This window comes from Phocoena sinus, chromosome 3 (genome assembly GCF_008692025.1).
Source record: "Phocoena sinus isolate mPhoSin1 chromosome 3, mPhoSin1.pri, whole genome shotgun sequence".
In the NCBI taxonomy this organism is placed as follows: domain Eukaryota; kingdom Metazoa; phylum Chordata; class Mammalia; order Artiodactyla; family Phocoenidae; genus Phocoena; species Phocoena sinus.
Window position 1 is genome coordinate 56,457,630 of NC_045765.1, and position 14,401 is coordinate 56,472,030.

Genomic DNA, 14,401 nt, shown 5'->3' on the forward strand with positions numbered 1-14,401 from the left:
TATGTGATTGGTTTGGTGATACATACAAGGAAACATAAATCCATATGTTAGAGCCCTGGCAGCACAGAGTAGCATCAGCCTTGGAAAACCAAACCTCATACTTACTGGCAGTGGGGAGTACCGGGAGGTGGTCAGCTCCGGTATGCCACGTACTGATCTGATTCCAAAGGAGGAGACCAGGTCATGGTTACCCTGGTTCCTTATTTTTAAAGAAAACATTCTCATACTTGAAAAATGTTTGAGAGGAAGATTAATTAATTAGTTCCTCTCCTGCACTGTGAAGTCTGTGCTGCTTTCTTCATTTACTTTACCAGCTCTTCTACTAAAGCAGCTTCTACAGGTTTGGCCTAACTGCATCACCACAGCCTCAGGTGTTACCTGCTCAGCACAGGTCCCTTTTAATTGGTAGCTTCTTCAAGTTCTGAGTTGAAGGACTTTGGTTTTTACAAGGCTGCTCCAAAAAGCAATTCTGGCGTGTCTCTTCTTGGCTGTTGAATGAGTGCTGCCTAGAGACACTTTATAACAGCCTGACTTCTAGAGATAACAGGAGGAACCATAAGCTGAAAAACTGCCAAGTGTGTTAACATTTCTTTATTGAGGCTAGAGGCTGGGGAAGAATGTTGTTTGAAGTAATCAGAATTTCTGTGCTGTTGCAATTGTATCACCAGAAACCATAATTCACTTACAGTTTCACATACATAGAGATATGACAGGGACAAGGAGAATGTTGGCAGGCAAGGGAGCAAGCGTTCCTGTCTTGATATATCCTAATCCCATTGTTTCTGTATCTCGTGGCTGCCCCTGCAGACAGGACAAGAACATGAGTTGATTGAGAGCATGCCCCTGCTGGAGTGGTTTGCTAACAACTATAAAAAATTTGGAGCTACATTGGAAATTGTCACAGATAAGTCACAAGAAGGATCCCAGTTTGTGAAAGGATTTGGTGGAATTGGAGGTGAGTAGCAAATCAGAAAACTAATAGCCAGGGTCTCAGGCCACAGCCTTTTCCTGGCTATCCCAAAATAATGTTAACTTCAGGTGAGGTTTGCTTATCATCCACTGAAGCAAGGGATTGAGGCAGCGCATGTACAGGTTCCTTGGTTGGGACCACTTTTTATCATCTCTTTGCTTTCTATAATTCTGCAAGGGGATTGGGCTTCCCTTAATAGAGTGAACGTGCTCCCCACCCCCCAGTTCTGTGAACCACAGCTATTGACTCTGTTTGTTTGTTTCCCCAGGTATCTTGCGGTACCGAGTAGATTTCCAGGGAATGGAATACCAAGGAGGAGATGATGAATTTTTTGACCTTGATGACTACTAGGTAGTCGACATGGGTCCGGCAAAACGTGCCTCACCCTCCAGCATCCAACCCAAGGAGCATACCCGTGGTGGAATCCAAACAGATCCCTGCCTTACAATTGGAACATTTCCAGAACTTAGTCCATGAGCATTGGATATTGAAAAGAAAACCGAAACAAAAACCAGACCCAACCCTACACTTTGGTTTGTCATGGTGTCAGCGCAGCAGCCTACAACTAAGTTCCTAAATGCCACTTTGGACTAATTTAAAAAAGAATCCCAGTTTTTACTTTTACTTGATGGTGAAATTGGTTGCTCTTGTATTTTATGGAAAAAAAAAAAGATTTTTTTAACCTTCATACATAGAAGCAAAATACTTTAACTGCTGTAAACCTTCAAAAGTTAATAGAAATGAGATCCTACTGGTTTGTTTCTTATTTTGATTGGAGAAAAATTAAATTGCTGCATTTCGCAGTGACCCATTTACATGGCATTCTCAGCTTAGACTGCATAAGAAGAAATATATGTGGTGAAATGTTGGAACCATTTCTCTCTCGGTCTCTGTTTAATGTTGAAAGGGTGAGCTAATAGGAGGCAGTTTCAACTTCACTCCCTCACACTACCCCTCCCCTCCAGACTGTCAGTTTCAAGAATGCAGATTGCATTGCAAAGATAAACTGACACATGAAGCATTTGGGCCAGTGCTCTGTTTCCTTCCATCTGTTTTGCAGGCGCATTTGTGCCCAGGGTTTGGGAGCCCTTAGCATCAATTGCTTTGACAAGGGTTTGCATAATCTTGCATTACTAGAAACCAGTTTGGGATGGATATGATGGGGCTTCTGTGCTATTGCTGGGATTGGGAGAAATAAAACATGCAATTTAAGTGGAAGCAAAGAAATTTAAAGAATTTTTTTTTGCTTGGGTCTGTCCTTGGCAAAAGGGAGGTGGTCATGTTTTCCTTGTGTTGGATGGCATGAGATTATATGAATGTTTTGATTTTTTAAAAATGAACTGCAAGGTTTTCACAGGAACAACAGACAAGACATGTATGACTGTGCATGTAATTGTAAACCCCTGACCAGTCCTGGTGGGGTTGGAGCATCTGTTTCAAATATGGGACTTACAAGCACCTCTCATTGGAGAAATTATGGGAGGAGGGTGGGAAGGGCAGGGATGGGAAGGGATGGGACACAGCTTTTGGCACCAAGGACTTAACCACGTTGGATCCAAAAGTGGGCCTGAAAACCTGAAGCTTATGCTTCACAGCTGGGCTGTAAATCGGACTTGACCCCAGCTGACATGCAAGGTCATGGCGTGCCTGAGGTGGTGACAGTGAACAAAGTGTATAGGACGTGCCCAGTGGTAGCAATGGAAAAAAAGTATACCAAATGGACTTTGAAGGACCAAAGGTTTTAAAAGTCAATTGGTATCACCCCACACTGCTAGGGTAGTGGGGTGCATTTGGTTTTCAAATTGGGTACTTTTAACACTTTAGTGCCTGACTGCTGTTCTTCACTGACTTGACTCAGTCACTCGTAGCTTTATTGGTCTGAACCAGCTCCTTGTTCCCAGGTTACAGACCTGCCTATCGTTCCAATAATCCTGTTTCACTTGAATGAAGGGAGTATGTCTTAAATGTAAAGCTTCTGGTTCTCACACTGTACTCTGAGGTCCAAATGACTGTCTATGTATAACCTGATGTCTCAACCCCCAGTGAGAAGAGTCAATTCTTTGGTATTCACCAACGCGGGAGGCTTCACCGGAGCAGGCTTTTGCTTTGGGCTCTGCTGTTTGTTTGCAGAACACCCAAGAGCGAGCAAACATGCTCTCTTCACAGCAGTACCTTAGGGTTTTGCCATTGTAAATGGGTCTAATGTGATATGACAAGACCAGAGAAATTGGATGTAAATTTACATTTTTGAATATGCTTGTTGTTTCACATGATACATTTAGGGTATGCAGCTCCTTTTGTAGTTTTTATTTTTACTATTTAAGTTTGGAAATGATGCCAAATTTTTGTATTTCTTTAATCAATGTGTTCTCTTTGGTGATATATATTGCATTATATATTGATGTGTGTATCAATATATACTGATATGTATTACACTTACACATACAAACACATAAATAAGAGGGGGTGAAAACCGTAGCCTTTGCATTCTCTATAGCCTCTACGGAGAGATCCTAAGCAGCAAAATCTTGGTGTTGTGATGTACAGAAATGGAGAAGAGTATTAAACCATATTTAAGAATATACTTTGTGTGCTTGAGATTCTTTAGGACTGTTCCTAAGAAAGGTCTAAACCGAGGAGAACAGTGAGTGAGCTCCCTAAGGCACATGTCAGTTTCATCAGTTACTAACTTTTCAGCCTTAGATTTAGTTGTCTTTGGCTACATTTGCCTATAGAAGGGTATATGCAAAGGGTATCTGAGGTCATGATCCCAGTGTTAACACCAGAGAAAAGAGGTTCCAGTTGCTAGGGCCAAACGAATTTGTATCTTACTCTATTCTACATGCATGCCCAAGGGAAACTTGCCCTTTTTTAAGAAATGGTGTTATGCCATGTTACCTCAACATTCCATGGAGGTAGATGGTGCTTCCCATTTTATAATAAGACAGGCCAGAAGAGGTTAAGTAGCAGCTTTTTAGTGGTGAAGCCAAATTTTATCCCAGGCCTAATTCCAAAGTTGATTCTCTTTCTACATCTGCTTGCGATTGAGTCAATAGAATGGTCCAGATGGAAGAGCAGAAACTACGCCTCCCCACCTTGATCTTGCATACCTGGCACGGGGTAGGAGAGCAGTAACCTCATTCAAGAGCAAGTCAGAGGCTGGCTCAGTGGAGCAGGGCTTCTAGGCTGTATCAAAACAAGAGGTTTTTTTTTTTTTTTTTGCAGTACGCAGGCCTCTCACCGCTGTGGCCTCTCCCGTTGCAGAGCACAGGCTCTGGACGTGCAGGCTCAGCGGCCATGGCTCACGGGCCCAGCCGCTCCGCGGCATGTGGGATCTTCCCGGACCCGGGCACGAACCCGTGTCCCCCGCATCGGCAGGTGGACTCTCAACCACTGCGCCACCAGGGAAGCCCAGAAGAGGATTTTTGTTTCATTTGTTTTTCCAAAAGTGGAGGTACTTAGAGCTGCTATTTGGTAGCTTAGGAAGCCTAGTTGAAGTATCAAGGTGGTATGTGATTTAATTTCTCCAAATTTAAGAAGTCAATGTTTTTAACAAAATTGACCAGTAAGGGAACCTATTGTGTCACTTTGCTTTTTCAGCATACTTTTGCCCAGTTTCTTATCTGATTTAGATGATAGCCTTGAAACCCAATCACCCTATGGGAAGGGGCAGACATGCCCCATTAATGGTGGAGGTACAGTTTTTTCTCCTGATGCATTCCTAGCTGCTGTTTGAAATCAAAAGTTAGAAGGCAGCACAGTAGTGCCGATTATGTGGGCTGTTGTGCTTGCCTGTCTGGGCCTGCAGCACTTGCCATCTTTTGTTCTCCAGCTCCAGTTCTCATGCCATGGTGCTCCCAGACAGGCACAGTGTATTCAAGGTGGAATTTAAGCTTCATGCCAGCTTCTCCCTTGTTGCCAATTTGAGTGAGCGCCTGCTGAGACTCCTGCCTGCCAAGTCTCACCCTGATGGGACTGTGCCTCCCAGGGACATAGGAACTGACCAGCCAAGAAGTGTGGAAGCAATGGGTGCCAAAGTTATTAAGGGTATGGCTGAATAACTGGCACTAGAAGTATATGTGAAAACCATTTATCTCCAGGGTTCTCTGACAATAAGCTTCAAACGTGTCTGGGAACTCTGCTTCAGGTAGAGTCTGAAATTGCTTGGCAAGCTCATCCTTGGGTTCAGTTAAGAGCCCAGGACAAAGAGCCAGTTCTTTGGACAAACATCTCTGGTTCTGTCTCTGCCATTAGTTGGACTTCTGATTTCAGATAAGTCCCTTCCTACCCCTCAGTTTCCCTATCAGTGTAAGGATGACTTTGAATCTAAAGAGTCTTTCCAGCTGTAAAGCTATCAGGATATAATGGTGAGCAGGAGATCTGACTGGAAAAAAGATCCTGCCAGCAAGACTTTGCCCATGTCTCTGAGTAGCAATTTCCCTACCTGTAACAATGCCTACTCCATAAGGACTGTGGTAAGGATTAAATGCAATAAGTCACGTGAAATACATAGTACAATGCCTGGCACTTAGCAAGGGCTCACTCAGATGGGAGATGATCCTAACCTTGGTTCTCAGGAAGTGACCTGGGTGAGTTTGCACTGGCAACCACGAGGTGGTGCTAGAGTTAAGGATACTGGTTGTGGAAGAAAGTTGCTTCTGGTGGGGAGATTTCTGACAAGCATTAAGAGGTGACTGGGACAGCTTGCTTACCTTTAAAATTTGGCTATATGGAGAAGGGAAACTACCAAAGAAAGTAGGGATGAGCGAACAGAGAGGAGAAACAGGAGTCTCAATCTGGGCTTCAAGCTACCCATCTGAAAAATAACGACAATCACTAACATTTGTTGGACGGTTACCATGCACCAGGCAAGGTGCCATGTCACATGCATCATCTCATTTAGTCCTTAGAAAAACAATGTGCTACATACTGCTGTATATCTGCCCATGTGGTTCCAAAGTCAATGCAAATACAGGTCGTTCCTCACTCGAGAAGAGAACAGGTGCTGGTACTGCTAAAAAGACAAGTCGACTCACCTCACCAACCTTTGTGCCTTCAGAGACAACCAACAACTTGGAGTGCAACTGGAAGGCATCCATCTAGAAGTTATGTCCTTCCCCCAGGACACATACCTTTTGACTGATCAGCCCAGCTTAGCCCACAGCCACAGTTGAGAATGGATAAAAGGAGCTCCCTTGGACTCTAGAGGATCCCTGTAATTTATCCAGCATCTTCAAAGAATGTACACACATAACGGAATTTCTCAGCGACTAGGGCATCTGCCCCTACTCTTAAAAACATGTTGTCAGTAGAGCAATTAATGAAATTGGAATGTGGACTATGGATAAAAGTACTGTATCAATGTTAAATCTCCTGAACTTGATAACTATATGTGGTTACGTAAGAGAATACCCTTTTTCTTAGGAAGTATACACTGAAGTATCAGGGGGTTTAAAATGAGACATTCACTTAGGGAATTTTTGAAATTTCAGAAATATGGAAGAAAAACATAAAAGCATCATTTAACTAACATTTCAGGGTCATCATGAACACCCATTATAGAACACTGTGATATAATGAATGTTTAGGTTCTAAATGATTCACAAGGTATCTAAAACACAACTTTAGTTTGATTCTTCATTCAAGTTTGGATTTTACTCAGAATTTGGGTTTGACTCAGATCAGCATCTAGAAGAGTTCATTCTGCTGCAGGGTACGCAGTTGAGGAGAAATCCCTACTGAGTCAGCCAGAGGGGCGAGGGGGCTGAGCCTGGGAATTGGGCCCAGACTGGAAGGAAGTGAGCAGAGGCAGTGCCAGGAGAGGAGTGCCGTCAGTCACACACCTCAGAGATGAAATCAGCTTTGGGGTTGGACCAGTGCTAGGTGAGATGAGACAGTATGAAGAACAGGTCTTCTTGGGGGACCCTTAACCCCTGGCTCACTGAGCAACCAAGGGGGTGATGGGAAGAAGGGAAAGCTGTATCTCAAAGCCTAAAACCCATTCACAGAAAGGACAAGTGTCATCAGACTCTACTCCTTTATCTACAGCCACACCCTTCTGTTGCCCCATACTTTCACTTCTTAAGGAATCATAATTTTAGCACTTACAAGGGCACTGGACCTTACTATTCCAATCCCCTAATTAGGAATAGGAAAGCTGAAGCCCACAGAGCAGCACGACGACCTGTCATGTTCATGCAGCAGATGACAAGAGCCAACATGAGCAGCTGATATTGCAACTCCAAATTCAGTACTCTTAACACATGGAGGATCTTGTTATTCATCTAAGCCCCTTCTCCCCCTTGTTAGAGATGAGAAAAGGGAGGATCAGAGAGAGTAAGGGAGTGGCCTGAAGCCAAAGACAGAGGTGGGAGGGGAAAGGTGGCCAACATCCAGGTGGAGTTATGAAAGTTGTTTTGAAGTCACTTCCCTGTGAGTCAGGGTTGGCTTGAGTGTGTAGATTAACTTGCTTCTCCAGCCCCGAAGGTTCCATATTAGCCCCATCTAGGTTTCCCTTACAGTCAGACTTCCGGCTCTTCCACTTGGGTGAGATACCCTGCCTGGGCTCAGCCTCTTCTGCTTGGTTCTTCATCCTAACCCAAAGGAAACCTAGGGGGCAAACCCATTTTCAAATCAGGAAAAGAGGGTGGAAACTTCAGAGAGAGGCCCTGCAAACAGGAAGGGCAAGGATCTTCTGAGGTAAAGGCAAGATGCAGGAATATTCTGCTACATGGGGGAAGGGAGGTGGGAGCCAGGATTGAGAACAAGGAGAAATCAGGGCTTGATGCTGGAATGCCTGCCCCAAGTTATATGGCTGTCCAGACCTAAGTACTGGGTTGGCCCAAAAGTTCCTTTGGTTAAGGAATACATTGCTCAATACAGTTCTTGGTGAAAATGAAAAATGTGTCTTTTATTTTTGCTTAAAACCAAATGAACTTTTTTTGGCCAACCCAATACATTCCCGGGCTAGGTTGAAGAGTGGGATGGACCGATCACCTCACATCACAATTCCTACTGGAGGGCCTGCAAAGGGGGACTCTATTTGTAATAGGACAGGATGTCATCTGAGGAAGAGGAGTTGCATTCCTGTGCTCAGGGCTAGAGGCCCTCCCTCACACCCCTGTCAAACTTGGATTCTAGAGAGAGATGGCAAGGAAGGGGCTCTGCTCCTCCCTGGGGAGCTGAGCAAAGGCCCTCAGAAACTGAGTCTCCTCCAGACTCTGTTTCCACAGACATAGCTCATTGCCACCTCTATTCCTTACGTTGTGCTTGGGTTAACTCTGGTCTCATTCTTTCATTCAGCAAGCATTTAGAGACATTTCCTATGTACTGGGCCCTGTGTAAGATGCTGGGATACAGTGGTGAGAAACAGTCACTGTCCCTGCCCTTCAGCACTTACACTCCAGCAGGAGAGACAGCAAGAATGACAATAAAAGTGAATTAGAGGATGAGGGGAGGGCACCCCTACTTCATCTGGGGGTGGCCAAGCTGCCTGGTGAGCCAGGGTCAGCCTGGAGAGGTGAAAGGCGAGTTTGGAAAGGCAGATGTGCTGGTCCTGACTTGACCCAAAGGCCAGGAAACATTCAGATTTTAGGACACTTTTTTCACCCTATCACTTTTGTTCTTGATTGTTTATAACAGCTTTATTGCGGTATAATTTACAAACTATAAAATTAACCCACTGTAAGTACAGCTTGGTGATTTTTTTGAAATAAATTCATACAGTTGTGCAAACATTACACAATCCAGTGTCCATCTCTCAGAAAGGTCTTTTGTGCCCCTTTAGTCAATCCTTGCTCACTCCCAACCCTAAGCAACCAACGATCTGCTTTCTGTCTCTATGGTTTTGAATTTCCTAGAAATTTCACGTTACCAGAATAGTGCTATATGTAGTCTTTTACATCAGGTTTATTTCACTTAGCTTCCTTCATTTAGATGGATTTTTTACATACATCCATGTTGTTGCATGTTTGTTGCTTTTTATTGTTGAGTAGTGTGATACAGTAAGAAATATATATTTGGTCTTTATCTCCTGTTCTTGGTACACAGCTTCTCTAAAACCCCTGGAATCTCTAGCGTGATGAGTGTCTTTTGTATGCTAGTGAGATGCCCAGATAGTTTCAAGAGGGGGGCTGTTTGCCAAAAAAACCCCAGGATTACAGGGTTGGAAGGTTCAGCCCCACCCCAAGAGAGGGGAGAGGGGCTTAAGATCGAATCACCAATGGCCAATGATTCAATCAATAATGCCTACATGATGGTGCTTCCATAAAAATCCCTAAATTATGGAGTTCAGAGAGCTTCCAGTTTGGTGAACACACTAAGGTACTGGGAGGGATCCTTGCAATTCTGTATGAATATGAGGATCAACTTTTCCATTTCTTCAAAAAAAAAAAAAAAAGCCATTGGAACTCTGATAGAGATCACACTGAATCTGCAAATTGCTTTCGGTAGTATTGCCATCTTAAAGATATTAAGTCTTCTAATCCATAAACACAAGATGTCTTCCCATTTATTTAAGTCTCTAATTTCTTTTGTTTCGTAGTAGTCTGTGTATAAATCTTTTACTTCCTTGGTTAAATTTATTCCTAGGTATTTTATTATTTTGGATGCTACTGTAAAGGGAATTTTCTTAATTTCCTTTTTAGATTGTTCACTGGTGTCATTCTGGTTTTGATTTTCATTTTCCTGATGACTAATGTTGTTGAACATCTTTTCATAATCTTTTCATGTGCTCATCAGCCATTCATATGTCTTTTTTGGTAAATGCAATTTCATTCTTAATCTCCCACTCTGTATTTCTAGAGTGGAGAGAGGGGAAGTCCCTTTGTCTCTCTCACATACTTTCTCCCTTCTTCCATTTCTCTTTACTTTCAGAAAGTACTTAACAGGTAGAGGGATAGCATAGTGCAGGGGGTTAACAACACAGACACTGAAGCCATATCTAGGTCCCACTCTGCCATATACTAGCTGCATGACCATACTTCTTTTTCAGTTTCTTCAAAGTTTAAATAGGGTGTTTTGTTAAATAAGTTTTTATTTCATTTGTTACACAAGATAACTACAGCCTACTACAGCCAAGCATTGTGCTAAACCCTAAAATGCAGTCATGAGCAAAAGAGACACAGCCATTGAGCTTCCAACGCATTATTCCAGTGAATATGAAACCCCAATTGCAATTAACACCTGAGGGAGGGCCACAGGTGTCTGTCACAGGGCATTTTGACCTGGCTATCACCTTTTCTGAAGACACTGGTGCTTTAACTGAGCACAGGAGATGTTAGCTAGGCCAAGAGGAGGAAGAGCATCCCAGGCAGTGAGAACATGTAGGGGGTGGCACAGTACAGCTGAGGAGGCAGGTGGAGAGCAGTGTGGATGAAGCTCAGAGAATGAAAGGGGAATGTGGTGGAAGATGAAGCTAGAAGAGGCCAGCATGGGCAGACTGGATTGAGACTCAAAGGCCTTGCTGAGAACTTGAAATTTTATTCTGAAGAATAGGAGAAGCTGCTGAGGTGTTTTAAGCAGAAGGGTGACAAATTCAAATTTGTTTTTCAAAGAGATCCTTCTGGACACAGTACAGTTTGAGAAGACAGCATGAGGCTGAGTCCTGAAGTACTAGAACACAATATCCAAATAGAGCCTTGTACGTCAAAATGTGTAAGCAATGAAAGAGAGGCCTTCAAGAAGTGATGATCACCCACAAGTCAAATGCTGCTGAGAATTACTCAAGGAAGATGAAGACTGAAAAAAATCTACTGAACTCAGAGTCAGGAGGTCCCTGGTAACAGCTAAGGAGCCCCCAAACACTGCTGCTCAGACCTCAGAGTCTGTCTGCCCTCTCTACAGCCCCACAGCCAATGCGTCAGGACTTCCCCTCTGGCAGATCAGAGCAGGTCTTTCTCATTAAGCTTCTTAGGAGGATTCCCTGGCAGCTCTCCTGGCTGGTTGCACCAGATACATCATGGGGCCAGGCCAGTTTGACCATGTCTGCCTATCTCATCTAACCCACCTCACTCATTTCGCTACTCGGGAGCCAGAGGTACCTACTGGGTGCCACCATGCAGGCAGCCTCATGCCATGGCTAAGTGCTACTCTGAAGGCAGACACCAGTTCCTAACAGCTCTACCACTAATCAAGATCTTGGTGAAAGATTTCTTTTCAATTAAAAAACATTTTGTTTTTGAAATTTTTTGATCTTTTTTTTTTTTTTTAATTTTTGGCTGAGTTGGGTCTTCATTGCTGTGCGGGCTTTCTTTAGTTGCCGTGAGCGGGGGCTACTCTTCATTGCGGTGCGCAAGCTTTTCATTGCGGTGGCTTCTCTTGTTGCGGAGCACGGGCTCTCTTGTTGTGGAGAAACTAAGCCTGTGTGCCACAACTACTGCGCAGGCTTCAGCAGTTGCAGCATGTGGGCTCGGTAGTTGCGGCACGTGGGCCCTAGAGCGCACGGGCTTCAGTAGTTGCAGCACATGAGCTCAGTAGTTGTGGTGCGTGGGCTCTAGGCACGCAGGCTCAGTAGTTGTGGCTCGTGGGCTCTAGAGTGCAGCAGTAGTTGTGGCGCATGAGCTTAGTTGCTCTGCAGCATGTAGGATCTTCCCAGACCAGGGATCGAACCCGTGTCCCCTGCATTGGCAGGTGGATTCTTAACCACTGCGCCACCAGGAAAGTCCTGATGAAAGACATTTAAGTGGCCGAAACTGTTTTCCAATTTGTAAAACGCTGTGCCAATGAAGCATGTATCAAATACTCCATCTAAGGAATTAGCTATCATAGGTTCATAGTCATTCATTCAACAACTGTTTATTGTGCAAGTAATAGGGATATGATAGTCAACAAGACAGACGTCATCCATGTCAACACGGAATGCCTAATCTAGTGGGGGATCCAGTCAAGCAACGATTCAGTGCTTCGATGGGAAAAGCACAGGGTACTGGCAGAGGATTAGGTGGGGGAAAAAAGTCACACCCTTAGTCTTGATAGGGAGGGTTGATTTTTCTTTGGGCACGATCATTCATTATAGCATAAATACAGGGTTGGTGCCATTGGCAAGAGAAGGTTTGGTTCCTGTCCTTAGAGAGAATTTAATTTGGTTGAAGAGGCAAGCACAGGAAAACAACGAGAAGAAAAATGCAAAGAAATTCTAGGCAACTGTCATACTAGGTGTCACACTGGCTTTTTTTGCAAAAAGTCTCAGCTTATCTATACTCAGGTTCCAAATATCCCCACCATACACAGGCCTAAAAGCTGGGCCCCAGGGCCACTGGAGTATCTGTGTCTCTCAAGACAGGGAGCAACGCAGGACCGCTACTGCTCCATAGGATTTTCCCAGGCTCGAAGCCCTCTCACCCAGAAGTGAACACAAGGCCTGCCCAGCAGAGGTCTGGGGTTCCTGCAAATTCTGTAGCTGGAGAGGAGGCTGCCGGAGCTCCCCAGCTTCTCTCAGGCCTTCCTCCTCTGCTAGGTTCAGCTATGAATAGCTTGCTGGTTTCCAGCTGGGAATCTCCCAGCCCTGCAAAGAGTAAGCACCGCCTTCTCACCCTGTGCTGCCCTCAGCCTGGAGCAGAAGGGGGTGGTAGCTGGCAGGGGTAAGGAGACTAGATGAGGGAAGGGCAAGAACCACCACCCCAGAGAAACTGGCCACTGGACTACATTACCCACAATCCCAGATCGTAAATGGAAAGAAGAGGCCGCTGGAGGCCTGCAGCCTTAGGTAGGAACAAGTCCAGAGGTGTCCTAGTCCCTGGGTGTGCAGCCCAGGCCCAGACCCAGTTTTTTTTCCGAAATGTAGCCCCTAAACCTTCAGTCATGGGACTTAGAGATCATCTCCTCTCCATGTACCCAAATCACAGGCACTCCCTGAGGCCAGAGAGACAGACAAAACTTCTTCTATTTTGGCCTTATTCACAGTGTGTGCCTGTGCTTACCACCAAAGACTGGAAGTCTGTGAGTGATTTTATTCTGGATCAAGTCCAGAGGCTTCTTAGTGCTAAAAGCCCCCTCTCTGGCATATTACTTGACTTGTTACTCCCAAGCTCTGAGCTTTTATCTCCCTGCCTCACCTGAGGAAGAGCAAATGCTCACAGGTTGGTCCATGTTGCACTTCTGGAACCACTGCGGGGTGGGTGTTCAGGAACTGCTGATGGTTTCGTCTCTGCTGAGATATGGTTCCTCTCCAAGCTTTGCTCATCTCCCAGCAGATAGATCAGGGTAATCACATGGCTGCGGCAGGTTTAAGACCCTGGAGGCACTGTACGAGGGCCTGTGGGGGCCTGCTGGTTCCTGCAGTGGATAAACCGGAGCTGTCAGGCTGAGCAAGTGAAGCCATTCTGGGTGGTGGAGGCACCCAGTGGGCACCACTCCAGACCACAGTGCCACTGCAGGTGTACACCTGCCCCGTCTCTGTCTCCCCCACCCCAACCTTCCAACTTTCCACACAAACTATTCATGTTGGGTTCTGGGGCTCATTAAGCTCCAGACCACAGGGAGCGTAGCAGGTGAAGATGTTAGCGGCTGGAACTAAAGTCGGGGACCCCTGTCCAAGGTGAAAAGGCACTGTGGCTATCCTGACAACAGGGTCCTTTCCCTCTTTCCCCTCGCTCAGATATAATAACAACTTTCACATACTGAGCCAGGCACCAGGAATGCGAAGAGGAGTAAGATCGAATCGCAGTCTCAATAAATAACCGATGTGTTAGGTGCATCCCAGACCCGTGGGGTGGGAAGGACTTATAGATGGCCAGAGGCCTGAAACAAGTAAGGGATGAGTAGCAGTTCTACCAGAATGGTGTGGGAAGGGCATTCCAGGCCGAAGGGACAGCTTGAGTAAAGGCAGGGAGGAGCGAGAAACAGCAAGCCGGGAGGAAGGCAGGGCGAGAGAAATACCGAAGACCGACTAGCAAAATGCTAGCGGAGGCGCGCGGCGAACGAGGGCAGGCCCTCACAGCACGCTTAGGCTTGGGGTTTTAGGCCCCGGGCCGGGAGCCGAGGGAGGAACTCCAGTAAAGTCAGCTGCGCTTAGAGAATTAGGGGGAAAAGTGGGACAAAATATAAAACCGGTGGGGACAGTGGGAACCTCAGACCCTCTTGGGACGCCCAAGTCCGCCTGTCCCGCGTTTACCTCAGCCAGGCCGGGCCGCGCGTTCCCGGCCCCGCCGCCGCCCCCTCCTCGGCAGCGGGTCCCCAGGCCGCCGGCTCCACCGCGCGGGCGGACCCGGAGGGCCGAGCTCCCGCCCACAGCCGCCCGCGGGCCGCCTGCCAGACACGCCGGGAAGGAAGGGCCTTGTATGGGCCTCAGGCAGGGAGCAAGCGTCTGGCAGGGTCCCGGGAGGAAGCTCCATATATGGCGAGGGGCGGGCCGGGGGTGAGGCGCGCGCCCGGAGCGAGGAGCGCGCACGAGATGGAGGCCGCTTCCGCCGCCGCAAGGCGGAGCCGCGCCGC

At 46.1% G+C, this 14,401-nt stretch overlaps 1 protein-coding gene and 1 long non-coding RNA gene across 4 annotated transcripts in view; one reads left to right on the plus strand and one right to left on the minus strand.

The window, feature by feature from the left end:
- ETF1 (eukaryotic translation termination factor 1) overlaps positions 1 to 3,552 on the plus strand; it is a 28,302-nt gene extending 24,750 nt beyond the window's left edge. For both annotated transcript variants that reach the window (XM_032627073.1, XM_032627075.1), the window contains exons 10-11: positions 808 to 955; positions 1,239 to 3,552. In XM_032627073.1, the coding sequence (XP_032482964.1) occupies positions 808 to 955; positions 1,239 to 1,321 (231 nt within the window). In that variant the 3' untranslated portion in view covers positions 1,322 to 3,552. The remainder of the gene's footprint in view (positions 1 to 807; positions 956 to 1,238) is intronic.
- LOC116751323 lies at positions 14 to 14,210 on the minus strand. Of its 2 annotated transcripts, XR_004349232.1 has the most exons (4): positions 14,082 to 14,210; positions 13,024 to 13,243; positions 4,081 to 4,156; positions 14 to 801 (listed from the first exon to the last, which is right to left on the minus strand). It is a non-coding gene; the product is annotated as an uncharacterized LOC116751323 (long non-coding RNA). The 2 variants fall into 2 exon arrangements; XR_004349231.1 differs by lacking the exon at positions 4,081 to 4,156.
- Between the last annotated feature and the right edge of the window lie 191 nt (positions 14,211 to 14,401).